Here is a 27179-nt window from a genome sequence, read left to right as displayed (position 1 = left end):
TTGAAGTACAATTTCTATGAATTGCACAACATCAGGATGTGTGTCTCATAATTTAACTCTGAGATGATTAATCAAAAGTCAAGTAATGTAACACTGAAAAGAAATTATGATTACAGGCCATTACTAGAATTACATTTCATTCCTTTTTGTTGCCCCCTTGTGGGTTAATTTATTCACCACAGTATTTAAGAAATGAATAATGCATTCACCAAGAGGAAGTGAAGAATAGTTTAGTTTGTTCATCATGTGAGAAAAAGTTCCTTTTGTAATATAAAATGTTCCTCTTGTATCTTCCTTCTTCTTATAAAAAGGACTTGCAAAACTTTCACAATTGGATTACTTAATTTGTGTATTCTACTTCCCTCAGTGCTAGTTTACATATCTACAGAAACAATTAAATAAGGCATGGCTTACTGTGTGTAATAAATAAGGAACCTGTGTCTGACAGATTAATAAAATTAATCAGAAGGAATTTAAAACCAAAATTTGGAAAACTGGATTTCCAATCCATATTTTGTTTGAACAAATCAAATAAATTAAATTCAATTAAATCATTATATGTTATAGCAAGCTTCTTAAAGGGAGAAGCTATTTGATTTGTTTGACCTTTTTGGTGGTAGGAACTACCAGAAAAAAAGGTTTCATAGATTTACACTTAAGTTTTTATTAATTATGTTTGCAAATAATCCACTATCATGATTAAAATGAAATCCAGAATTTAACCAATTCCAAAAATTTTGATGGGTGATTTTGTTGTTTCTGCACTGAAAAAAGTGATTTTGGAGAGTGGTAAATATGATGAGTGCACAAATTATATAAAATGTAATTTATTTTTTCAGTCAGTCAAAGAATTATAAAACAATGAGTAAATTATACATATGCTACCCATTCGTTAACATTAAAAATCATTACATAATACAGTAAAATCTACCCCCAAATCTTAAGTCCGTTGCTCCAAAGTTGCGCATGCGTCAGACTGCGTTTTTGAATGAGCGGCGGGACAAGAAGATCTTCATGAGATTGGACATCCCTTGCACCTCTGCTCTTCTCTCCTCACTTCTCCTTTCATTTTCTCTTCTCTCCTCACTTCTCCTTTTCTCTGATCTACTCCTTTCTTATTGAGCAATCTGGATGTCCTAAAACGGGGATATGTTTTATTGTCCAACATAACTGAAACAACATTTGAAGTTGTTAGGTTATAACACAGGTTCATTATTTGAAATGTTGTGTGACACTGTTGTGTTGTAGTTTATTCTGTGTTTTTGATGACTTTATGGATTAAAAACATTGAGAAGGTGTACGATCTGAATGTCTTTTTTGGGGGTACATCTGACCTTCTCTGAAAAAGTAATGGATATTAACTGATTTTAATTAACTTTGATTTGTAATTATCAGGTATTACCTACTCGCAAACAAGACATAGTTTTACCTAATTTAGCTGAGTAAGTAGCTGTTGAATATATACATAAATATGAGGCAAATTTTACCCAATTTCTTTGAGTATTTCATATATTTTTTGTTAAATTATTTTATACTCAATATATGGAATTGAATCTACCCCAAAAGAGTCAATGCGAATTGTTACCTCAGATTTATTAGGTAAATTCAATAAATTAGATTTTACAGTGTTTTTTTTTTTACTCTAGGATAGATAAAAAAATGATTATGCACACAAAAGACACTGAAACATATCCTCATAAATATGATCTGACTTACTATAAGCACAGGACATGAGAAGTCATCCAAACATGCATGTATTTTAAATATATGGGAGAAAAGGTGTGTGTAAGTGGTCATTAAAGACTTTTTAATCACATATTTCAGTAATAAGCCTGTTCCCCCTTACTCAAGAAACACTACAAAGAAGCATAGTTTTTCCTAATTTTTTAGAAAATTGGGCATATATCTCTTTAATTTCCTGAGGGAGTCTTCCCAAGGGATCAATAAAGTACAAGTCTAAGTCTATATATGTTGAGAAGACTTTTTTTCCCCCAAATAAAAATATTTTATTTACTCAAAAACACACAAACCATAAAATGGGTAAAACAAACTCAGCCCATGCACTAATAGCAAAATTTAACATAACTCAGAACTAGTCAAACAGCAGTTTCAAATGATTGAAAATGCTACATAAAGAAGTAAAAAAAATACAAAACAATTTTTTTTCATTTATTGCTCCTCAATCATAGAACTGTGCTTGGTATTGCCCTAACAGTATTACATTTATAGATGTAGTCTTAATCACTTATAAAACAAATCAAAAAGCAAATAGAAAGAAGAAAATAACTGAGTTGACTAACATTGTCCTCACAATAAATTGTGTTAATTTGAAAAAAATAAAATAAAATAAATTCAGATCCACAGACCCAACATGCAAAAACAAGATTTGGTGTCAAAAAGAGAAATATTTTAAGAATGCTTGAAACATTACTCTTCAGACTTTTAAGATTCTATATTTGTGTATTATAATTAGTACTTCTGGCTTTCAGATGCACCATTTAAATATAATCTGTGCAAACCGGTACAGATATAAATTTAAAAAAGAGAGTTCGTCTTGTGTAAGCTGGTGTTTGGGAGTTTCCTTATCTGTTGTGCAGCTTACGCAGGACATGTGTTTTGCGAGCTGGACTGGTATTCTCAACATGAGACATGTTCTGGTCAGTTGGCTCTTTCTCTTATAATACCAACTCTGTGGCATAAAAGATAAAACAGGTGACTTCGAACCTTTTGGTTGAGCATACAAAGCAGAGGATTCATACAGCAGTGGGAGAAGGCAAGGATTTGACAGACCTTGTAGACAATATCCAACCGCTCCAGTTCGTCACAGTCTTTGGGTTTGTACAAATCCTTAATGAGAAGTACAATATTGTATGGTCCCCAGCAGATGATATAGGCTGCAACAATGCAAAAAACTACACTTAGAGCTTTGTGTCTTGTTCTGTTTGCCGTCCGTAAAATAGTATATATAATGGCACAATTGCAGAAAATAATAATGGCAATTGGGATGAAAAAAAGCAGAGGAACTTGAAAATAATATCTAAGATCATCAGAATAAGAAACTTCACAGTAGTAATCATCAGAAAGCTCCATTTTGAAAGCGTCATACACAGATATACCAATACTGATCACCCAGACAACTACACAGACACCGATGGCATACTGTTTCTTCCTCTGATTGTTGTTTCGCATTTTGTTCAGCACCACAGTACAAAAACGATCCACAGTCATTGCCATTAGTACAAAGATGCTACTGTACAGACCAGTGAAGTGCATCCAAATGATGAATTTGCACAAAAAGTCCCCAAAGACCCAATAGTGAAGGTGGTAGACAGCCCAGAAGGGGACTGAGGCAGTGAAGATCAAATCAGAACAAGCAAGATTTATAATGAAGATTTTTGTGGAGAGATAGAGTTTTTCAAAAGTAAAGAGAATCCATAAGAGGAGGACATTGCCGACGACGCTGAGGATAAAGATTATGATGAACATGGCTCCAGTAATGGTTGAAATCTCCAAAAACTGACAAGGAACTTGGAGGCTGTCCTCATCTTCATCTGTGCTGTTGTAGATGTAGTCCATTGCTGAATATCTAAGGAATATGAGCACAAGTTTAGAGCTTGTCAATTTTTAATAAAAACACAGCATATTATCTCATCATACCCTTTTGGTTTTTACATCGTTTTCTGTTAAATCTTACTGAAAAAGAACACAATTCTTCATCAAATACAAAACAATGTTAAGCAACTTACCCCAGACAGCAGAAACCTCAAGCTTTTGCTTTGAACTGCACTTAAAGGAAGAGTAAAAATAAGAAGACAAACTTCTCTCTTTCTGTTTCAGATTACATCAGATGTTACTGCTGATCCATTCTGACCCTTTATGGTGTTTCAAAACAAAAATAAATGGTAATAGATCTCACTTTTTCCATTTGAAAATGTATATTTTTCACCATGGAGGTTTATTTCTCTCATGCTACTTGTTCAAAAATCCTGATTAAAGACAGTTTTAATCACATTCCTTTTTTCTTGTAGTTAGCTTCTCATGTTTTGACCTTCAGATTTACATCTATTAAGATGCTTAAACATAACAAAAAAATAAAATAAGGATGGCAAACGTTAAGCTAAAACAAGTTATAAATCGAACGCATTTTGTGAGCAGTCATTTCCCCTTTTATCTATCTGTTGTTAATAATCAGTGACATTTGGAAATGTGTTATTTATCTTAAAATCCAACTTTCCTCTTTCTTATAAAACAACCTTGTGAAATATTTCAAACTTAAGCTTGATGCTTTTTTTTTTCGGCTTCCCTGTTTGTTTAAGAAGGTTCACCAGCCACACCGTGATACTGGGAAGAAATACCGTACTCTAAATTAGCTTGAGGATTGGTTGTTTCAATGTAACAGTATTGTGGAAGGTCATGACGGTGACGATTGAGAGATTTTGTACTCTCGGAGTACTCAAAGTCCTGAGGTGCCTCCACAGGTCCACTTGTCAAAGATCCATCCATGGAGTGGACTGCACACAGAAAAGTTAAGAATTGCCACGAAGCATCGTCTTTCTGCAGCTTCTGTAAGCTGCAATGTCAGACATTGTCTGACATTGTTCTCCATGTTTTGTTCCTCAGAAGAAACCTTGAGAGGAAGGAGTTTTCAGGCATGCTGACAAGAACGATTTTGTTTTTGCATACAAAAGCATACTGAAGTCTTCCCGTTTATCGGAAGATTTTCCGTGTGACTATTGCTGTCATTCTCGAAGAAGTAAACAATCATTGTTGGTGTCCATTGCCGACTTTTTATGGTCATGAAAGAAAACCACAAATGATCTAATGAGGAAATAAAAAAAAACAGGTCAGAGGGATTTTTTTTTTGATGAAGCATTTATGACTGAACCTACAATTCAAAATACATTCAAATTTAATGCAGAAACAGTCAAAAATACTCCAAATACACTAAACAAATGACATTTTATTCATGAAGCCCATCACACCCTGACAATAATCTCAAAACAAAAAGCTGAAGAGAAAAAAAATCTTAAAGTTTCTAATGTCATAAACTGTAACATATCTTCCACTCTGTCCTTGGTAAGGCACAAAAACGTCACATTATTTCAAATTCAAGTGAAACATTCAACTTATACAATTTCCAATTATTCAAAAAATAACTGGATTACAGTTTCTTGAATCATTACAACTTTGATGAAGTGTCTGTTTTGTAAGAGTTTCACAATGTCCTTACAGACACAAACGCAGGTGACATTATCTTAGTGGTATGACATACTCCAGCTAATGATGTTTGGATTATGACCGCATTATGTGTGTCATGTATACATTATTTCCTGTCTTGGACTTAGACTTTGTTTCATGTGGGACAAAAAAAGTGTGCCTTAGCATTTTTTTAAGCTTCAGACTATCCCAATGTGGTAGATTTTGTTTAGAACAGGGAAGTAAAAACCCAACAAAAATGAAAGAAAAAAAAGTCCCAAACATGTCCGTGCATCACAGTATCTTACAGCACAGTGATTACAAAAGAAAGGAGAATAACATTTAAAACCAGACATGGAGATAAACAATGTTGCAGAGGAAAATGTTGACAGTGTTTACTCTGCTGGTTGACAAAGTAAAAGCTGAATTTGTGTTTTTTAATTAATAAATAAACTGAGTTTTTCTCTCTGATAGGTTAACAATGTGTTTTGTGTAATGGACAGTTAATTTTTAACTCTATGTGAATGTGTCTTAGGTTGTAAAACGGATATATTTTATATTAATTGAAAAATAAATATGATGCTATTTAAAAAAAAACTTCTCTTTCTTTCATCCCCTTTTTCTTCCTTTCGTTTTTAGGATTTGCAAGATACAATCTACTTTATGATCTTACTCTACTTATTAAAGAAGATAAATTTCTCATCAATCAAATTGTTTACATATAATCAAGGATTATTTTTCTTATTAGATACACTAAGATCCATTTTCTAATGATTTAACTGGAATAAAAATACCAAGACTAACCCCAGAACCCAAAAAACTATTTTACCAACTACTTTTTAAACTCCTGTTCTTCCAAACCAGAAAAGGAATTAGACTTATCTAGCAACCCTGAATTGGAGTAACTACTTAATTTACTTTGGATCAACATTATTGGCTTTTTCTTCTTTTGCTTTTTCCTTTGGTTTGCTATTTTGTTTGTGTTTCCTTTTAAATCCTTTAAGGCACTTTGTATTGCCTTGTTGCTGAAAATCTGCTACATAAATAAAATTGCCTTCACCTTTTAGCATCTATTTCTACTTAGAAAAGGGGTACGCTATTTGCATTAGAAACATATCAATATCATGATTAAAGGACCGTTATTCTAATAACGGTTACATCCTATGTAAACGTTATAAGATGTAACCGTACTCTGCGGAGACAGAGTTTGCTACTCTGTCAGGAGTTTAATTATTTATGACCTCAAATTCTGAGTTTTCATCTAACCACCTTTCTGGGGTCACTACAGTTTTAGGCAAACAAATTTCCACTTATTAAAGAAAACTGCAAAGAGAAGCAGAACAATATGGGTTTTTTTTTTCAAGCTGAAATGATTTATGTACTCAAGCAGAACACCCACAAAAGAACTCCAAAAACTGTAACAGGTACAAAATAAACAAAACTACACTGAAGCAGCAACAGCAATTCAGCATAACTCAATACATAGTTAATTTAGCAGTTAACTATGTGCTGATGATTTTTGGTTTCATATTACCAAAAATCCATCAAAACAAAGGATTAAACTAATTTAAACATTTAAAAAATACGAAAATTTTCAAATAAATGACTAATATATCTTTCCCTTTTTGTTCTTGGTATTTCCTAATCAGCAATATCTGTTTGTAACAGTGCTTTTTGTCCTGTTTTATCATTCACATTTACAGTACACGTATCCCTTACCATTTCTTAAAAAAAAAAATTAAAATAAGAAATAGAAATAAAGAGAAAAATAAGTTGAACATAAAAAAGCTGACTATCACCTTTACACTAATATTACAAAACTGTATTTTTTGATCCATTTGTTCTCATCACCCATGTGCAAAAAAGTTTTGTTTTTCTTTATTTATATATACTTCCAACTATTTGAGCGTGGTAAGCCATCTCATGCCAATCTATTTGGAATAATATTCTAGATTCCATATGCATGTACTATATAACAAGTACTCTTGAATTTCAGCAATGTTGCTTAAAGACGTGAACTGCGAGATTCACTGGCATTCTGAATATAAGCCTGGCCACTGCCTCTCTCACTGTTTGTTCTAGCAACTCGGTAGCGCAAAATATAAAGCAGGTGATTTCGGATTTTTTGTGTGAGCATAAATAGAAAAGGGTTTATCCAACAGTGGGAAAAGGCAAGCATTCGACAGATACTGTAGACAATATTCATCCGCTGCATTTCTTCACAGTTTGTGGACTGAACAAAAAGTACAATATTGTAGGGTCCCCAGCAGATGATGTAGGCTACAACAATACAACAAACTATACTTAGAGCTTTGTGCCTTGTCCTGTGTGCAGCTCGTAAAATAGTATATATAATGGCACAATTGCATAAAATAATAATGACAGTTGGGATCAAAATCAGCAAAGCAACTTGAAAATAATATCCAACCTCATCAATACGATAAACTTCACAGTAGTAATCATCAGACAGCTCCATTTTGGAAGCATCATACACAGATGGACCAATACTTATCAGCCAGGCAACCACACAGGCACCGATGCTATAACGTTTCTTCCTCTGATTGTCGTTTGGCCAGTTGTTCAGCACCACAGTACAAAAACGATCCACAGTCATTGCCATGAGTAAAAAGATGCTACTGTAGAGACCAGTGAAGTGCATCCAAATGATGAATTTGCACAAAAAGTCCCCAAAGACCCAATAGTGAAGGTGGTAGACAGCCCAGAAGGGGACTGAGGCAGTGAAGATCAAATCAGAACAAGCAAGATTTATAATGAAGATATATGTGAAAAGATTATGTTTTTCACAAATAAACAGAATACATAAGAGGAGGACATTGCCGATGATGCTGAGGATGAAGATTGTGATGAACACAGCTCCATTGATGGGTGAAAAGTCAAAAACCTCACAAGTCATATTTTGAATGAAGAGATTTAAGATGTCCTCATCTTTGGCTGTGCTGTTGTGGATGAAGTCCATTGCTGATTGTCTAAGGAATAGGAAGACAAGTTTAGGACTTTGAGATTTCCAATAAAGACCAAGTATAATTTCATTCATTCAATTTTATAGCACCTTATTCCAGATTAGTTACAAAAAATGTACAAAAAAAAAAACTTACCACAGACAGACACTGCCAAGCCTCATCTGCACATCAAAGTAAAAGCAAAAATGAGAACAAAAACTTCCCTTTTCTGCTTCAAATTAAGTCAGATGTTATTGTTGACCAATTCTGACTTCTAATGAGTTGTCAGAACTAAAACAAATAACTACCTTTCCATGTGAAAATGCAGATTTTCTTGCCATTGAGACTTTTTTTTCAGTCATATAACTTGCTGTACAAACCCAATTAATAGTTAAAGATTGCCCTTTATTTGCTGCGTTTTTGCTACTTTGCTCTATAATTTGTCCATCTTTTTATTTTCATTAATCGTTTTTTCTATTATATTTATTTGCTGTTTAATAATTGTTGCTTGGTTTTGTTTTGATCTATTATTTTAACCTTGTCTTCCTTTAGGGTACCAACATGAATTTTGTCTGACAATATTACAGTGACAATAATCTTGAATTATTAAATAGGTGTTGAAATACAGCATTTAACTGTACAAAAGCTGTAAGTTAAATGAAGTGATTGTGCTGCACCTTTTTTTAACCTGCATTTGTCTGTCTGCACATGTTCATACATTCATGGGAGAAAGGGGATGGTTTTCTTTTCATAGTTCTTTTTTTATCAGACTCCATGGGTTTTTGTCTGATTCTTGACTTTGATCGGAAAAATCCAACATTTCTTAAAGTATCAAACGTTTTGAGCTTATCTAGAAATCTCTCCCAAAATATATATTTTGTTTTTAAACCAGTTTTGACAAGAGAAAGAAATGAGACATCTCTTCATACTAACATTACCTCAGACAGGTGCTGCCATCTTCAGTCCAACTATCCAACATGGCAGCTTAAACAGTCAAGGCAACATCACTGTGGCTGAAAATGAATCCAAAGGCGCTGTAAACAGAAAGGGGGGCAAGGTGGGGAATGTTTTAAAGTAGTGTTTCCGAAACTTTTCCAGGCTGAGGAACACTAAAGCTATTCAGCAAACACCACGGACCCCCAACTTGAAATTGGCCCATCAATAACACAACATATTACAACACTTGGCAGCGGTTGACGGCAATTAACCGCAGTTAGTAGCAGTTAACGGTTCTAAACTTTAAAAAACGGTAAGAGTTAAAAACATGCACAGAACATAGTGGAATGACACCGAATATGATTTAATTTGTCTAAAATATTTGTTAAAATCCAGTACTTGTAAAGGAAACACATAGCTGATCCTAATACGTACCGCACGTAGCGACGGCCATAGAATTTTCAGCTCCAACCTTTAGGCCTCTCCTGGCACGGCGCCTCCTCTGGCTGCAGACGGGACTGCAGGGAGCCGCTGGGCCAAGAGACGTGTATTGTTTGCTATGGTAACCATCGACCTTCAACGAATGTCAGGAGAAACAACTTCTGGACTAAACAAACAGAAATTAAAAGAATAAATGAAGAAATTTATGTAAACTCACAGCCATGATTTTGTTAAAATATTAGGCTCTTAACACACTTACTGTCGTGAACAAATCAAATCGAGGCATTTTTTAGTTATTTACAGATTCTAAATGCTTTCCAATTGTGTCAAACACATAGAAATCAAAGTGCTGTGCTAATAAATAACATTCAGACCCATTTATGTGGAAGCACAATAAAAGTAAAATGATTGCTTTTAAAGAAACAAAAAGAATCTTATTTATGTATTGTATTTAATTAGTTGAATTTAAACTTTTTAAATAAAATGATAATAATAAATAAAAACAACAATAGATATTGACGTGCGGGTAGAGCATTATAAGCAAGCAAAATCGTAACATCCCCCTAACCCCCCAAAAAACAAAGTTCTCTCTAACTGAAGCTAGCAAAGAGCCGTTTTGTAGAATCGAATAACTAGTGAACGATTCATCTCAGCAGGTACTCCGGTCATATAAAGTGTCCTGCTGGTTTTATTCCACAGATATCTTCAGTTTTTCTTTTGAGTGACTGGGTTTTAAGCCACTTATCCACTATTATTTTGAAACACAATTCTTTGATTAACTGTATGCGTCGCACTTTGAGCTGACGTCACAAGAAATAACGATCGTTTACATGGAATACCGTAAGGACCACCAGGGGGCGACCGCGGACCACCTGTGGTCCAGGTACCAACGGTTTGAACAAGACCGATTTGTCCATCTGGCTATAACACCTTCATGGTGGTTTTCTACTTTCTTCTCTACATACTGCTTATTTTCAAGTTGAAGTTTGCTGAATACATATAGTTTACTATAATTTGACGAGTGCAAAAAGATTTTAAATTACTTATTTCTCTAATTTTTCATATCAAAATTTGAGGATTCTAAAAGTGGTTCACTTTTGAGAGCCACTGAATATGCAGCTGATTTGGTCTGGTAGATGCCAAAAAGTCCCTGTTTGACTTGGTGTCTAGAGGAGTCGTATCGTGTATCTATCAGAAAACATCTTCCTTGGAGTTTATTTTAAAGTAAATTGATCAATGACCTCAAATAATAAGATTTATATAATGTAATTCATATAATTCTGTTATTGCTATGCTTAATACTAAATTAGTGTTGATGTAATAAAAATTGTATTAAATGTTGAAACAGTCATCATAAAATCTGCTTGTGTAGAATACAAATATAAATGAGGAACAGGAGGCAAGATTACCAAGAGTTCTATTTAATTTGAACTTCAAATCAACAAGAGATCAGTAATACAATAAGTAGAAAGTATACACGTGCATATGTATATGGGGAATCACAGAATGAACAAAATGATCTAAATGTATGGTTCAAGTGTACAATGAAAAGCCTAAAACAAAGCAGTTTACAGGTACATGAAACCAAGCATTGCTAATTTACATTATAACAACTTTTCATCCATCAAAGAACATCATCAAGTAATTTGATTTAATACTAACATAGAATCACCAAATAAAAACTGATGAAAAAAAAAAGAATGTCATAAGCCCATTTTATTTTGCTGCATATGTTCCAAACGTTTCTATTATATGTTACAGTACAAGTAGACAAATAAGTTGTTTTCCTATCAAATTAGCAGTGCATTTACAAATATTTAGTATGGATTGATTGGTCAAAGACTCATTAAAAGTATTTAAGTTTAGCTTCTGATAGCTAGGACCATTTACACATTGAGGAGTCTTCAGTAATAAAAAAGTCCAGTTGTTAGATCTTAGAGGCACAAACAGCTCCCACTGTGTCTGAAATTAAAAGCAAATATTGGATTTCCCCTCTATGTAAGAGCTGCAAAATAAAAAAAAAGGATTACTTAAATTTGATTTGAATTTGTTTCATGCTTTCAAATACTAATACATAAATTTGTATATTTCTATAGCTATGTGGAAAATTCGTTGCTGGTTAAAGACGTGATTGTGATCCTGCTCACTCTGTTGGAGGAGGTGCTGCTGTTGCCACGATCCAAGTTCTGCAGCAGTTTTTTTAAATGGGTTTTGAATTTAACTCCTGCAAACACGTAAAACACAGGGTTCAGGCAGCAGTGCGAAAAGGCAAGGAGTCGGGTGATGTAGAGGGCATATTGCATGTTTATGTGTTTTTCACAAGCTATTTTTATTTCATAATCATTAGATGCAATTGGTGAGTGCCCATAAGCCAATGCCCTTAGAAAAATTACACAATTATAAGGTCCCCACCCCAAGAAGAAGACAACCATAAGAATGAAAATGAGTTTGACAGTTTTGTTTCTTCTTCTTTGGGCAGTTGGACGCTGCAACTTATATATGATCTGAGAATAGCAAAACACGAACACTACGGCCGTTAGGATAAAGAGAATAATTTGTTCACAGATTCCCAACTTTGCAGAAAAGGAGTCCTTATATCCGCAATATTTCTTGTATGTTTGACTTTTGCTGTGATCATCTGTGACTTCGACGTAGATGAAGACAGGACTGGCTGCCAACATACTAACAATCCAAACGATGAAACTTGTTAAAATCCCAGAAGGGCCTGTAGTGGATACAATGCTAGACAGAGGATTTATGACGGCTATGTAGCGGTGAATCGTCATCAGGATGAGGAAGAAACCACTGCTGTAGAAGCCAACATAGAAAATAAAGTTGATGACTTGGCATGCAGGCTCTCCTAATGTCCATCCATGGATGTAGTAGTAAGCCCAAAAGGGCAGCCCTAAAGTGAAGAAGAGATCTGACACAGCCAAGTTCAGGATAAGTGTATTGGTGATGGATTTGACATTCTCGTACTTGAACAGAATTACAAGAACAAGAATGTTGCCAAAAAGACTGAATAATATCACGAAAGAGAAAAAAGACACAGTCAATGTGGATCCAAATTCAATCACATTTGTCTGGTTGCAGTTTTGATCCTCATAATCACCAGTGTAATAATCAAAAGGGACTTCGGTATAGTTCTCTATGAAGTTTTCAGAGATGTCCATCTTCCTCCAGAAGGTAAGAAGTCTAAATACAAAAAATAATAATTAAAATTTGATTTCTTTTTTAATTTGTACATTTATCTTTTTCATTTGCTTGTTTGTTACAATGTAAACTAGTATGTGGAACTTTCTTTCTCTCACTTATGTCTGAATCTCTCCTGTATACTAAGAACTGGACTATGCTTCTACATGTTAGAGGTGAGATCTGGTCCTTTTTTATGCACTATTGTATGTTGGAGTAAACAAATTAGAGCAAGGCTACTGTTTTATTTCTTATCCTTTTAGTCTCTGTTTGCTGTGCGATTATAGTCATTTTGAAACACAAACAAGAAATTTAACTAATTACAAGACCTGACAATACGTAAAAAATTAGGTATCATATAAACTTAAATGATAGGGATTTGTAAATAGTTTTGTGTAGAAAAGCAAAATACTATAATTATAATATTATAACGTATTTATCTATAATATCCACTTTATGTAGTTTTGCTTAGTATTTAGGTGGAAGTGTGAAAATTAAACTGGCTAATGTCATATCTCATGAGTTAGGTAGTTACAAAAGTCAGAGCTAAGAACTATTTTATTGCTAAAACATAGTTTAAATATTCAACATATTTGACTGAATACATTTTATTTACATGGAAAAGTAATGCAGTGGATAAAAATCAAATCTGTCATTTTTCAAACAGGACAACTTGAATTTCACTTGCTGACACCTAAAGCATTGCAATTAAAATGCATTAAAATGTAACTCTAAATCTTACAAATATAAAAGAGGAAAAAACATGGATAATATAAAGAAACATACTGCACCTGCACACTGATGCAAAGGGATGTCGGGACCAAAAGCGGTGAAGAACTGGGCAGTAGGTGTCACCTTAAGTAGAAATCAAAGAGGAACAGAAACAACACGTTTTCTTTGTAACCCTTATGTTTATCATTTCAGAATAGAAAAAAAATAAATAAATAAAAACAGTTTTCAGTTCTGTGAGACAGAAATATTTTTAATAAAGTCCTAATGAAAATCAGGGTTATATACTGCTTTTCATCAAAGTATAAAAACCTGTTATTATTATTATTATTATTATTATTATTATTATTATTATTATTATTATTATTATTATTATTATTATTATTATTATTATTATTATTGTCGTTGGAAGTGTAGTAGTGGTAATAATATATTTTGTCTAAATTCTTTTTTCGGGCTTCCGCAGTCATTTATTCAATGCTTTGTTTTCGCCAGATAAAATTTATATTTTCCCTTTTTCAACCCTATGTGGATTTTAATGTTTCATTAAATAAATACATAAACAATTTGCTGCTGTCATGTCTGCCTCTCAGCCGAACTACAATCACGTCGCTCTGATTCGTCAATCCGCCTGTCAGTAATTCTTGAGCCCGCCTCCAAAGCCAGCAACGTTTTGTTTTGGCTGAATCAACAAGAAACGAGACGTTGCGGACAGTTCTACTTAGAGGGTTTGTATTTGATATTGTGTTTTTATTGAGAAGGCGTCTTTTTTTGTGTGGTAATTTTAGTTAAACTAACGACACAAATTACGGAAATGTGGATGAAATCAGAGCAGGAAGTTGATAGCTTGGAGCAGGTGCATGCTCGGACACAGCTGTTTATGTTGCGTTTCAAAGCTATTTATTACTGTTGTCAGGCATTATTTCTGATTCCAAATCACATTAAACGGTATATCAGTGTTAATATGGCTGGATCAATACACGGTGAGATTCGGTCAGCTGTCCTCGTTGTTTCTCTGCTTCCCAACAGCAAGAGGACTTTGCTAACTTTGCTCAGCTACAGCATCCCAGTCCACAGAGATACATGATGGCTGTTTAATTTGTGAACACAGTGAATGTCAGAGATGACATTCAGATATTCTTTTGAGTGGGAAAGCATTACATCAATTCGCACTGTGAGCCGCAAGGAAGTAGCCTGAATCTGTTTTTTTTCTTTGTGATTCCTTATTAAGTCCCTGTCTGCCAGCCTCATCCCCTCACAATGGCCTCCTGTTCATCGGTTGGAGATAAACAGCTTCAGAGGATAATCAAAGATCTACACGGTAATTAATATATAAACGCACATATTTCAAATACGACTGTTTTATGTCATGTCAACTGAACAAAATACGTCATCCCTCAGAAATGTTATTATTAAAGGGCTACAAAAGAAAATTTCGCCCATGGCAGTTGTCAAAGTAAAATCAAAGTGATTGTTTTTCCAGTTGAACAATGTATTGGCTAATAGGATGCAGATCAAGTAATGAATTGCTTAAAGTCTGAAGAATAGGGATTTTGTCAAAGGCGGAGCAATCAATTGGCCAAAGATCTGTAATGGGCATTTCAGACACAGAAAAATGTTTTTTTTTTTTTCTGCTTGATTATTCAGTTCATCATTACTGAGTCTTTTCACCAACAACAACATGAGCTTTAATGCCCTTTTTATGCTGATAAAGTCATTTAAAATTTTGTTGTCTTTTGAATTTACAGGTGCATTTATTAAAGAAACCTGCAGCAGTTTATTTTTGTCTTTTATGTCTTATAAACTGCATCATTTAAAAAAAATGGAATTAGTCCATATTCTTATCTTGAAATCTAGATTTATTTTTATTGGTATATTGTAATTCTGCTCTTACTGTTTTAACACAGATGCTGTGATGGAGTTGACTAAAGAACACAAGGAGTGTAATGAGCCTATAACAGACGACAGCGCTAATCTGCACAAGTTCTTCTTTAAGCTTGAATACCTTTTGCAGGTATGGTGTCTCTACCACAATATAGCACATATTTATTTGTTTCAAGTTTCTCTATTAAATGATCCGAGTAGCTATAAGAAGCCCCCCCCACCCCCCCAAACACACACACACACACACACACACACACACACACACACACACACACACACACACACACACACACACACACACACACACACACCTCCCCCCACCCACCCACCCACCCAAAAAAAAAAAAAAAACCCTACAAAGTCTGGAGACTCATTTTTATACAATGACCATGATGAGTTTTTCAGGACTTTTAGTTATTTAGTTATTTGAAGAACGTATAAGAGGGATTTTATTTCTATGAATTTTAAGTTTTGCTGATTAAAATTTAGCATAAACTACAGACATGTCAACTGTTTACAGTGTAACAGACAGAAATATTCCGGATTGGGCTCTAAACATGACACAATGCACAGATTCCCCACAACCATTACGGAGGAAACATTGTTGCAGTTCTATTTTGGTACTATTTTAAACTTATTTGTGAAACTGATCAGTCATCTTGACATGCTTACGAAACATTTCCATTTGTAATAGACAACAGCCGATATGTTTATGGCTTTTCCAATCAAGCAGATCCAAGTTCCTCATTTTCAGAACTATGTACAGTGACATGTGCACTGCTTTGAAAACTAAAACTGGAGTTTAATAGGACACTAAGAAACTCATAATTGACCAAAACCAATATTTCTGGCCTACATTCAAAATGCTAATTGACAGAATAGAAAAAATTGCATCCCCATCATATAACATGGTGATGGCAGAGTCATTCTGTGGCAAACGTTTCTTCAACAGAAACAGGACAGCTACTTAGAGCTCATGTCCTTCTGAACGGCACTAAATACATTACAGATCATATACTTTCCTGTGTTATAAACTAATGATGAACATGTGAATATACATTATTTGGGTATTCATGATTACGTGATATGTTTGTTTCATGCCAACAAAAGTACAGTATATGATGTTGAAGAATTGAAGTGGGAAAAGGATATACATGGATCGACTTGATATAAACAGAATTTAAATGTTTCTATCATTTAAATTCTGTTAAAATGCCCACATTTAAAGCACAGAGCTGTTTGATAATCCATGTCACACTAAGGACATTTTAACATGCTACTGTTTGTGTGACTCAGTTTGACCAGAAAGAGAAGACAACCTTTCTTGGCCACAGAAAAGACTACTGGGATTACTTTTGCGACTGCCTGATTAAGATCAAAGGAGCTAACGATGGCATCCGTTTTGTTAAATCCATCCCTGAGGTAATCCTCCCATGTAACACACATGTACGTACACACACATCCACACAATGTGCCCCTGTCCTGTCATGGCATGCATCACATGTGCTCGTCCCGTTACACAGTGACTGTTTAATCATCTAGGTAATCCTCTGTTAGTCAGGAGGACTAGAAGACACTGCTAATTGCTGCAACTCTCACATCTTTCTGCAATTTCTTCCTTTCTCACATTTTGTGCTTGGAAGTCACTGTGGTGAGCTTTAAGATTGGCATTACACTATGTTCTTTGTAATAGTATTTAAATTATTCATTGTTTGACAAAAAAACAGATTTACTTTTAGCAAAAAAATGTAAAAAAAATTTAAGGTGTAGATTTGTTTTTGCCATTTGCCTTTAGGTTTTGGCAACCTAAGGTGACATTGTTTGTTTCTTAAAGGTGTGCTACCGCTGAATTACCAACCTACAAAATCTCTTCATCATTTACTTAATCATTTGGCTAAAGACATATTGTGGAATGTGCATGTTTTTTTTTCTGATAAGTTGAAATTTTAGTTTTAAAATAGCTCACTAACTTTATTGCCTTTCTTTGATAAACAGTTTAGACCTTTGATGTATAGGATTGTGATGCAATTGTTTACATAAGTTTTTTTACTTTACTTTCTGCTTGTTGCCTTTTGTTGAAACTGCTGCTGATGCTTAAAAAAATATCCATCATTCCAATTTAAACCTAAATTGCTTGTTTTGTCCACATTCCTTGTTATAATATTCAGTTTGATTCAGTCTGTGGTACAGAGTCATAATATATTAAAAGTTATTATATTACATTGATTGTTTATTTAGTAAAACTTAACATATACATTTTAATCAGATATTAGGGCAATTCTCACATACAAAATTATGTTTGTAGTATCAAAACATGTCAATATGAATTAGAGATCTGCACGGGTCAGTGTGTTATTTTTTTCACTAAAAGTAAATACTTTGATCTGTGATCACTAATAAATTCTTGTGGGTTTTTAGTGTTCTTACTTCAGCTTCACTCTTTGATTGCGAACTCTGAACAAGTCCAAGAACTCCAGCTGGTGTCCGTCTGCTAGATTGTTGTATCCGTCGTCTTACTTAAAATCCTTCCATCTGCTAATGTTTTTAGAGTCTTTTATTCAACATAAATTGCATGCTTACTTCTGTGTATTATATGGTTAAAAGATAAATTATTTCATCAGTAAATGTACAAGGGAACTATTTCTGCAGTTGATCAGTTAAAGTTCAGACAATAAAGCAAATAATTCCCAGTTGCATTTCTATGTTTCATAGACACAAATGCAGGAAAAAAGGTCTGACATAATTTTTTATGGGCTATTTTCCCTGTGTTTAAATTTTAATCAAATACAAAATCTCATTTATTGATATTAACCAAAAGAATGTGAGGTGTTGAAAAATATAGTTACAGTGCCTTGGAACAGTTTCCATTGCTCTTGAATGTTAATAGTCTGCCAGATTACAACCACAAACATTGGTGCTTTATTTGGATTTGATACATAAATACAAAATAGTGCATAAATGTAATGTAGAAGCAAGGGATACTTGTTTTAGAGATAAAAAAAAAAAAAAAAACTAAGATAATTGTTGCATTCAGATTTCCCAAAGTACATACTTGAGAGTTGGGTAGGACCTTTGGCCCTGGTCTGGTGTATCTGTGGTTCCATAATAAAATGCATGTTTTTATTTTCTCAGTTGAAGACATCACTGGGAAAAGGACGAGCCTTCATCCGCTACTCCCTTGTCCACCAGCGTCTTGCAGACACTCTGCAGCAGTGTTTCATTAATCAGAAGGTTACAAGGTCAGATAGGTCTGAAATGCTGTACTGTACTGTTGTTGTACCTTTTGTTACTTTTGTTTTGTTTTTCTCCATTAAGCTGGGTATGTGTCTATGTTCATTCTTAGGAACTGTTTAGTTTCCATTCCCGATTTTACGTTTTGTTTCTGTTTTTATGGCAACACAACCTTAACCTTAGATCCCAGTTTACATTTTCAGTTCCTGGCTTCCTTTAAACTTGAAGTGTTTTTATTTACATTTGACCTTTTAATCAACTAGGTGGTATATAGAATCTTTTTTGCATGATTTTTGTTGCGCTTACACTTTCTGACGTGACTTTCTTACGTGTTTGCATTTTAGTTGAAAGAAATGCTGTTAAGTAAAAAGTAATTCAGTAATTCTTTTGTAGGGAAATGGCAAAACAGGTAAATGAAACATAGTATATGCAGCCATCAATGTTTGTTCCTGTTTCCCAAAGCAGTGAAACCAGAAATTTACTGCAATGAAGTTCTCTTTTAAATGTTTTTGACAATAGCAATGTGCTTCAACAGAATCCAGAAGTGAATCATCTCCTTTTATCTACAAGAGCCCAGTAGCTCTCCATAACATTTAATTAACTTTCATTTATCTTTACACCATAATATCCTCAGGATGCCATTAAAACCGCAAGTGTCACTGGTGTGACAGACTGAAAACCACATGTGTAAAGAAAGCATTTTGAAAATTTCTATTTTGATATGCGACCATAATTTGAATGAGATATTTTTTCAAATCTCTATGTTTTTGATGTTGGTCTGTCATACCAGCCCTGTTCTCATGTTTTTCAGTGACAGCTCACTTTCATTTTTTTGTTTGTTTTTCTAGCTGAGTAGCATAGAGTATATTGCTTTACCAGGAATGATAGCATCATTTTGGTACTAGAAAGTAATTGTGTGCATCCTACATATTACTTCACTTATCTTCATTCATGTCCTGGAAATGCAGCGACTGGTATTATGCCCGGAGTCCCTTCCTCAAGTCCTACATCACAGCTGAAATAATCAACGACCTTTATGAGCTGAACCAGATCCAATTTGACGTGGCTGCCAGAGGTTACGACCTTGATGCAGATTGGCCTTCATTTGCAAGGTATCGCTTACGTCTACATTTCCATACATTACATTTGTTTGGTGAAGCTTTTATTTCTAGAAACTGGTAGTAAAAGTGAGTTTATAAATACTTCAGTTTAAGATGTTTAAAGAGAATCATTGCAGTTAACTGTGCAAGACCTGGAAGTATTGGGAAATTGCATTTTATTTTATTGGTGAATTACAGACTATTTCACCAGTATTTCACAGTCATTTAGCAAATCCACATGTCTCCTGTTGTCTGAGTGCTCACATTGTAGTTAAGCCATGATCTTTGTTTTTATGCTTGCACCTTTTGTTGAATTATTTCTCCTCTGTCTACAATCTACAAAAATTTGTAGTCAGTGATAAGTTTTTAAAATGGTCACATTTTGCTTTATAATGTTGTTAATGTAAGATAAATTCACAAACATTTTCTCTGTATATATTTTTTCAGATGGCTATTGTACAGAAATAAAATCTGTTTGCAGTTTGCTCGGCAATTTCTGCTTTTCCATTTTCATAAGTGGTTGACAAGAAGTTTTCGGTTCTGATTGTTGTTTCTTGTTTACAACTTGGACATCTCTTGATGGTAATTGTGATTTGGTAGTTAAACCCAAATTGTGTCATTGTAGTGCAGTTAAGGACGTTTTCTTACTGACTTCCACCCCCATGCTAATTTGGAAAACAAGCAGCTGATCAAATTCCAGTGAATTTCTTCTGCAAGAAACTGAATCAGTGTGATGATTTAGGTAAACCTAATACACCAGTTATTTTTGTTTCGTGTCTGCTTTGCACTTACGCTGCCAAAGGAAAATAATGTTCCATCATCACCTATTTAATTGAATTAACAATTCAAGAAATATGATTTTATCATGGTCTAGAATCCAGAGGTGAAAATCTTTTGATTTGCATTACACTTGCACAGAAACAGTAGGCTCGTTTCCACTGTGATGGTACAATAAAATTACATTAATACAATATCTTTTTCTCTGAAATAGCTCAGCAGTTTTCTGCAAATTAATGGACACATACAAATGACCTACCTTTGCAGTTGAAATTACTGTACACTTTTTTTGTCACTAAAAATTTCCAATTTAGGAGATGGAGTACTTTGTATTTGAAATGTGTATTTGGGGTGACTTGGCTGGTAGTTTATTTAGAAGTGTATTTAAGACAAAGTGTCAGACTTCACTTATCTTTTTAAAAGTAATCATCACTTTTTTCCTCTTTTTATGTGAAGGAGAACCTTGGGAGGTGCTTCACAAAATCTCTTGTGGAAGCCTCCAAGTCGCTGTTCCAGCATCACCAGTCTGGTTGGCAGCAATTCACATTCCCAGGTATTTAATTTTGTTTCCCATTAATAAATAAACTTGAATCAAATATTGGGTCAAATATGATCGTTTTTTTCAGCATTTAACAAGAGATTTCTTTTCTCCATTTCAATGTACTGAGTAGGTCCATGAGTGCCTTCAGGTCCCAGACGTAAGTCACAGTCTGCTTGGAGAACTTGGAGATTTGGGAGAACATTCTTCCTGCAACATTGCTGAAAATCTGCGCATTGAACTTGACCAGGCCGAGCTCAGACAGCAGCAGCTTCTGTTACATGTGCAAGAGTTGAGTAAGGAGGCTGCTGAGCTGAAAGGTGTCGTCAAAGACCTTCAAGGTCAGTTATCAGCTCAGACTATCCTTGCCAGTAACTCAGAAACCGTTAATGAAGACAGACTGAATCAGGACCAGAGTCAGAAGGATTTACAAGAGAGACTCAAAGCTGCTGAGAGCAAAAACATGGAGCTCCTTTCTAAATTGGACGAGTCTCTTAATGAAAGGGGACAACAAACAGCCAGTTACTGTGACACAGCCTGGAAAATCCAAGAACTCTTAGAAAGACTTAAGACTGCAGAGGAAGAGAGGCTGGAGGCAAAAACTAAGGCAGAGGAAACAGCCAGACACTCTGAACATTTGTCTCAAGATCTGAAACTCAGGGAAGAAAAGTTGAGGAATACCGAGGAGAAGCTTGATGAAGTCAAAACCAGAGCACACGTTGAACGAGAGGAGGCTCTTGCTCGGCTGGAGGAACTACAGAGTGCAGTCGGTCGAATTCAGGGGGCACTAACTTTGAAAGAGAAGGAGACCGGAAACTTGAGAGCCCAGCTGCAGGATGTGCAAGCCTCTCTGGAGAGCAGGGAGCGCCAGGCAGAGGAACTGCGAAAAAGATTGCAAGAAGAGGTAGAACAAAGATGCGGGATGAGCTATGAGGAACTGGAGGGTCAGATGGTGGAGTTAAGGAAAACTCTAAAAACTAGAGAGAAAGATCTAGCTGCTCACTCAGAAAGAATAAAACATTTGGAGGAACAGTTAGAGAAGCTAAATGCTGATGCAGAGTCTTTGTGCCTCCAAACTGATGATAGTAATTCTGTCTGCGGTGATACTGAAAATCATGTGGACCACAAAAACCAATGCAATCATCTAATGGAAATAAACAAAGAGCTTCTCGAAACAGTGAGGAGGACTGAGGCAAATGTTTCAGAGTTGACTGCAGCCAGGGCTGTCCTGCTGGACCAGCTGGCTGCTTTAAAAGCCTCTGAGAAGCAGTTAAAGGGTAGAATAGAAGCTGCAACGATGAACGTAGAAGACAGGGAGAAGAAACTTTTAGATGAAAACCTGCAACTTGAAGAGACTCTCCAAAAGATGTTACTCCAGAATGATGAGTTAGATGCTCAAGTGAAAAAGTTACAGCAGGACAATGTAGAGCTTTCAAACACTCATTCCTCAATGAAGAGGCAATTAACTACAACTCAACAGGAGTTGGACTTTCTCAGTGCAAAAGCTGACTTGCTGGCAAACAACCTTACTGGGTCCCAAAGAGGCCAAGCAGACTTGCTTGAAAAACTCCATGAAGCCGAAGCCAACCTGAGAGTCCAGACTGTGAGCTGTTCCCTCCTCCAGGCTCGAGTAAGCGAGCTGGAGAGAGGGACCTTGCAGCATGAAAAAGGAGCAGCGGAATGCAATGAAAAAGAGCAAAAGCTTCAAGATGAACAGCAAGCTTCCTCGTTGGATAGCACAGAGGCCCCAATCAGGCTGGTCATCGCTCAGGCCCAGTTGGAGCTCAACCAAAAGGAGGTGACCAGGCTCCAAGAAGAGGTGGTGGAGCTCAGGGCTCAGCTGCTGGGGGCAAATGAGGACAAGTTGAAGGCTCAGACTCAGCAGGAGGTGACGGCGGCCTCCAGAGAGGATCTACGCATGTTATCAGATCAGCTGAAGGTGCAGGTGGAGGAGCTGAACCGGCGGCATGTGGATGAGATTCTGAGATCTCGAGAGCGTGAGGAAGCTCTCATGCGGGAGCGTGATGTCGAGGCACAGGCCCGTGTGGGGCTGGCCGCGGAGGTAACGGCCTCTAGAGAGGAGCTGGACAGACTGAAGCTGCGCTGTGAAGCGTTGCGTCTGGAAAACAGTGACTTACAGGAGGCCCTTCACAGAGCCAACACAGAAATGGCAGAACTCGGTGTGCAAGTCTGCATGCTGACTGCTCAAAACGAGGAGGCTCGACTGCGCTGGGAAGGCCTGTCGTCAAGACTACTGGACCTGGAGGAGGCAGCGGCCCAGGAGGCGGAGAGGCTCAACACCTGCATGGAGCAACTGCGTCAGGAGAACCAAGAGCTCTGCTCTCAACTCCGTGACAAAGAGGATCTGTTGTTGCTCAGGCAGAAACTCCAGACGGAGCTGAGCGAAGCCCAGCAGGAGGCAGAGACTGGACAGAAGATGAGCAAGGAAGAGATTCAGGCCCTGCAGCTCCAGCTCAGCAGTCAAGCCGCAGGCCATGAAAACCAGATCCAGGTCAGACAATAAAACTGAGTGCAATAAACATTAGTGACTTTCTCTTGTTTCTTCTGTGTTTGAGTATAATTACATCTATACATAAACCAGAAATACATTTTGAAGGTCAGTAATTGGTGCCAAGTAGCATATTCAGTTGAATCACTGAGGAAATTGAAATGCACAACATGCAAGAAGCAAGAAAGTATTTAAAATACTTTTCTTAAAAGTAGTTGGAGGTTACTGGATAATTTCATATCTTCAACATATTTTGCAGCATCTAAAGACCTGTGAGACTCTGTCTGACAAGTCTCGTTGTCAGATTATTTATCCAGTGATGTTCTTGTTACACGAGGAATGTTCCGTTGCCATCTGTGAAACATGAACTTTTCTTCCTAAATCTGTTCGCAATGCTTCAAAAAAGAAAAAAAACATCAAAGGAGGTTTTAACTGCAATAATTCTACCGACTAAATATTAAAAAAAAAAATACATGAACATTCTTTACCTGGCAGATTTATGTATACCCTTTTTCATTTTGTCACGTTACGTCTATAACCAATATATTTCAGTGTGTTGTCTGCTAGAATGCACGCAAACCAGTAAACAACTGAGAGACGGAAGGGAAAAGAAACATGTTTCAAAACTGGAGTCTAATGTGGTTTACATTTGTATTCATCATTTCACTGTAACACTAGCACTTGAAAACTGAAAATGAGTGAGTCAAAGCTATTGAGCAAAAAAGAATGGGCAAACATTTCCATATCTACCTGAGTTGAGCTGCCAAAGACCTATGAAAGTGTGCTGGTGTAATTCTAGCAAAAGGTGGTTCTGAAAGGTGCAGCACACGTTTTTTGTTTAATTTGAAAAAATGTAAAATGTTCATAACATTTTGCGGAACAATGTAAAATGTTAGAGACACTCTATTGGCATGTATTTAGTCATTTATTGTTCTCACCTGTTTGGAATTAATCTTCATATTCAAACCTATATACATTTTATCTGTACCACCTTACTACATGAAAATTCTTCTTTATTAGTTATTCTTTCAACTGTCTTAAGAAAATTGATGTTTAACATTTTTTAATTTTGTACACATTTATTCTCCAATTTCATTCTCGTCCAGAGGGTGAATGAGGAGTTGGAAGGTGTGAAGCTACAGCTGGTTAACAAAGAGGAGAAAACAGTCCAACTGGAGAACAAACTCAAGCAGCTGGAGGTCAGTAGTACTTCAAAAGTTGACTCTTATTTTGTAGAAATCTGTTGAATTATTATGCGTTTCATAAAACCAAGAAAAGATTTCTGAGTCACCTTAAGGAACAACAGAGACACAACCACGCAAAAGTAAAGTTTATATGAGGAAATGAAATTTACCACCAGTTTACACCACAAACTTTAGAAAAGAATACTGTAACAAAATTACTTGCAGTAAATTCCAGTTGCTTCGTATAAATTGGCAGTTGTAGTAATCATGATGTCACGGCTAGAAGCGTACAAGCGCATAAAACACAGACTTTATGCTTCGCCTTGCCGTTCTGGATGCAGGCGGAGAATCAGAGATATTGCCAACAGATTGGGGAGAAAAACATCCAGATGGCCGAGTCAGACAATCTCATCCTGCAGAAAGAAGATGAGATAATCCATCTGAAAGAAAATTTATCAAGGTGAGATATTGTATTCCCCAATACACATTCTAAGCCACTTTGAAACTCTTTTAATTAAACTTTTCTAATTATGTATATTTTTAATCCAGAGCTTTGTATAATTTTTTTTTTCTTTTTTAATTTAAACTAAATATTACACTTAAGTGAAAACTGTTTGAGGTGACGTTTGCCTTGCTTGTGTGCTGGTTGCAGGTCTGAGGAGAGCCTGGCTGCAGCTCAGCGGGCCTGTCAGGAGATGGCTGAAAATCTACGCCGGGTCAAACAGGACAAACAGAGCTTTGATTTAAAGACAGCCGCTGAGCTCGATGATCTTTATCGTACCAAAATCAATTTAGAAGAAAGACTTGTGGAGCTTATCAGGTAAAGGAAATCATTTAGTCTAATCTTTACTCATGTTAAGTGATATTTTCTTGATTTACCGTTGTTTGTCTTCCGTTAATTTTCAGTTGTATCCATGTAACATGTATATAACCTCAAGGGCTGTTATAAATGCACTGTTAGGTTTTAATTTTTTTTTTTTAGAGAAAAAGATGCACTGTGGCAGAAGTCTGATGCCCTGGAGTTTGAGCAGAAGCTCCGCGATGAGGAGACTGAAAGGGACGTTAACTACTGTTTGGGTTGTCACACTCAGTTCAGCTGGTGGCTCCGCAAATACAACTGCAGGTCAGATGTACATCTGAGAATTAAACACCAACCATCATAATTTTTGACAATTAGAGACGCCATCCTACAGTGTTATGCAAAAGTATTTATATCCAAAGATTTGTTTTAACATTCTGTCATGCTACAAGCACACATTTCAGTGTTTTTCAGTAGGATTTTTGTGTGATAGAACACATACTATATAGCGTGTTCTTGTGAAGTTGAAGGAAGAATATATACATATAGAAAATAACAAGTACCAGACAGTACACTGAAGACCAAGGAGCACTCCAGGAAAGACGGAGAAAAAGCTTTGGAGAAGGTCCGAGAGAGGTTTAGTTTCTAAAAATATTTTAGGTGTTGAACATTTCACAGACAATCCAAGCAGTCTAATATCCATAAATGGAAAGAAAAAGGTGCAACTGCAAATCTGCCAAGAAATGGCAACTTCATCAAGAACAGGAAGCTGGTGATAATAGAAGAGAGATGCAGGTCAAAAATGAAAGAAAATGCAGTAAAAGAGGCCAACTTAAGTCTGGGGTTGTTAATTTTCTCAGGACAACAAATACATAAAACTATGCATGGAGTTACAATGTAATGCTTTACATCAAAATATCTTAATATGATCCAATATATTTGGGATCTTATTCAAATCTAAATTCAATGGAGAATCTGTGGCTTGAAAAATGATGGTCACAGATGCTTAAAGATGAACTCTAGCAGCAGGTTTGCAGTCAAAGGTTCTTCTGAGTGTTGAAATAAAACGCAAATCACACTTTTCAAGATTTCAAGTTGGGTTACTGTTTTTCCACTTCACAATTATGGATTGATTTTTATTGGTGTTTCACATAGTATTCGAGTAACAAGCCTTGACCCTCCTTGTTGTAACCTGAGAACAAGGGGGAAAGGGCCAACGGGTATGAATACTTCTGTGTTTTCCACATGACAAGAGATGAATATTGAACTGAGTTTGTTTTAATCAAGCAATCCACCATTGCCACTGTTTGCAACACTTCAGTTTGTTCCGCAAGAGAACTTGACTCTGATGTTTACCTCTTGCCGCAAAAACCAAGTTATGATAAGGTAAACATGAACCGACGTCAAACGAGCTCCGCAGAAATCCACTGCTGTTTTTATTTCTGTATTTCACTTCTCTTATAAACTTAATCAGTCTCATAACATGTTATTTCACAACATGCTGGTCAGTTCAATTGTTGTGTTATCTGTCCTATTTCTGCAAATGACCACAAGAATCTGAAATTATCTAATAAAAACAACAAACTTTACTGATTAATTTCAGATATCATTCTGGTTGATCAAGTATGTTTATAAGTCAAAGACTGTTGTGACTGAAAAAAAACATTTTCTCTCTTTTTATAAAAAAAAAAAAAGAAAAGGGA

The 27179-nt window shown here is 35.7% G+C and overlaps 4 protein-coding genes across 5 annotated transcripts in view; 1 reads left to right on the top strand and 3 right to left on the bottom strand.

Moving 5' to 3' along the window:
- Positions 1-2424: 2424 nt before the first annotated feature.
- On the bottom strand, positions 2425-3782 carry LOC129361892 (chemokine XC receptor 1-like). The gene is made up of 2 exons (XM_055033092.1): positions 3747-3782; positions 2425-3586 (listed from the first exon to the last, which is right to left on the bottom strand). Exon 2 carries the CDS (start codon positions 3574-3576, stop codon positions 2659-2661), a length of 918 nt encoding a protein of 305 aa, XP_054889067.1. The 5' UTR covers positions 3577-3586; positions 3747-3782; the 3' UTR covers positions 2425-2658.
- Positions 3783-6583: 2801 nt separating this feature from the next.
- LOC129361891 (chemokine XC receptor 1-like) lies at positions 6584-9620 on the bottom strand. The gene is made up of 4 exons (XM_055033091.1): positions 9528-9620; positions 9095-9190; positions 8313-8338; positions 6584-8183 (listed from the first exon to the last, which is right to left on the bottom strand). The coding sequence occupies exon 4, from the start codon at positions 8171-8173 to the stop codon at positions 7202-7204; it is 972 nt and encodes a 323-aa protein (XP_054889066.1). The 5' UTR covers positions 8174-8183; positions 8313-8338; positions 9095-9190; positions 9528-9620; the 3' UTR covers positions 6584-7201.
- Positions 9621-10958: 1338 nt separating this feature from the next.
- On the bottom strand, positions 10959-13540 carry LOC129361889 (chemokine XC receptor 1-like). Its single transcript, XM_055033089.1, has 2 exons — positions 13517-13540; positions 10959-12728 (listed from the first exon to the last, which is right to left on the bottom strand). The coding sequence occupies exon 2, from the start codon at positions 12704-12706 to the stop codon at positions 11630-11632; it is 1077 nt and encodes a 358-aa protein (XP_054889064.1). The 5' UTR covers positions 12707-12728; positions 13517-13540; the 3' UTR covers positions 10959-11629.
- A 554-nt stretch (positions 13541-14094) lies between these two features.
- LOC129361885 (FYVE and coiled-coil domain-containing protein 1-like) overlaps positions 14095-27179 on the top strand; it is a 29521-nt gene continuing 16436 nt past the window's right edge. For both annotated transcript variants that reach the window (XR_008606174.1, XM_055033080.1), the window contains exons 1-12: positions 14095-14182; positions 14686-14775; positions 15362-15468; positions 16635-16760; positions 18471-18577; positions 19538-19681; positions 20903-20999; positions 21118-23496; positions 24600-24692; positions 25019-25137; positions 25330-25497; positions 25660-25800. Coding sequence is in view for 1 of the 2 variants with exons in the window: in XM_055033080.1 (XP_054889055.1) it covers positions 14715-14775; positions 15362-15468; positions 16635-16760; positions 18471-18577; positions 19538-19681; positions 20903-20999; positions 21118-23496; positions 24600-24692; positions 25019-25137; positions 25330-25497; positions 25660-25800 (3542 nt within the window). In the remaining variant the exon portion in view is untranslated. The remainder of the gene's footprint in view (positions 14183-14685; positions 14776-15361; positions 15469-16634; positions 16761-18470; positions 18578-19537; positions 19682-20902; positions 21000-21117; positions 23497-24599; positions 24693-25018; positions 25138-25329; positions 25498-25659; positions 25801-27179) is intronic.

This window comes from Poeciliopsis prolifica, unplaced genomic scaffold (genome assembly GCF_027474105.1).
Source record: "Poeciliopsis prolifica strain line A6 unplaced genomic scaffold, Auburn_PproV2 SCAFFOLD008, whole genome shotgun sequence".
In the NCBI taxonomy this organism is placed as follows: domain Eukaryota; kingdom Metazoa; phylum Chordata; class Actinopteri; order Cyprinodontiformes; family Poeciliidae; genus Poeciliopsis; species Poeciliopsis prolifica.
The sequence above is the reverse complement of the archived record's forward strand: the minus strand, read 5'-3'. Positions and strand labels throughout refer to the sequence as shown.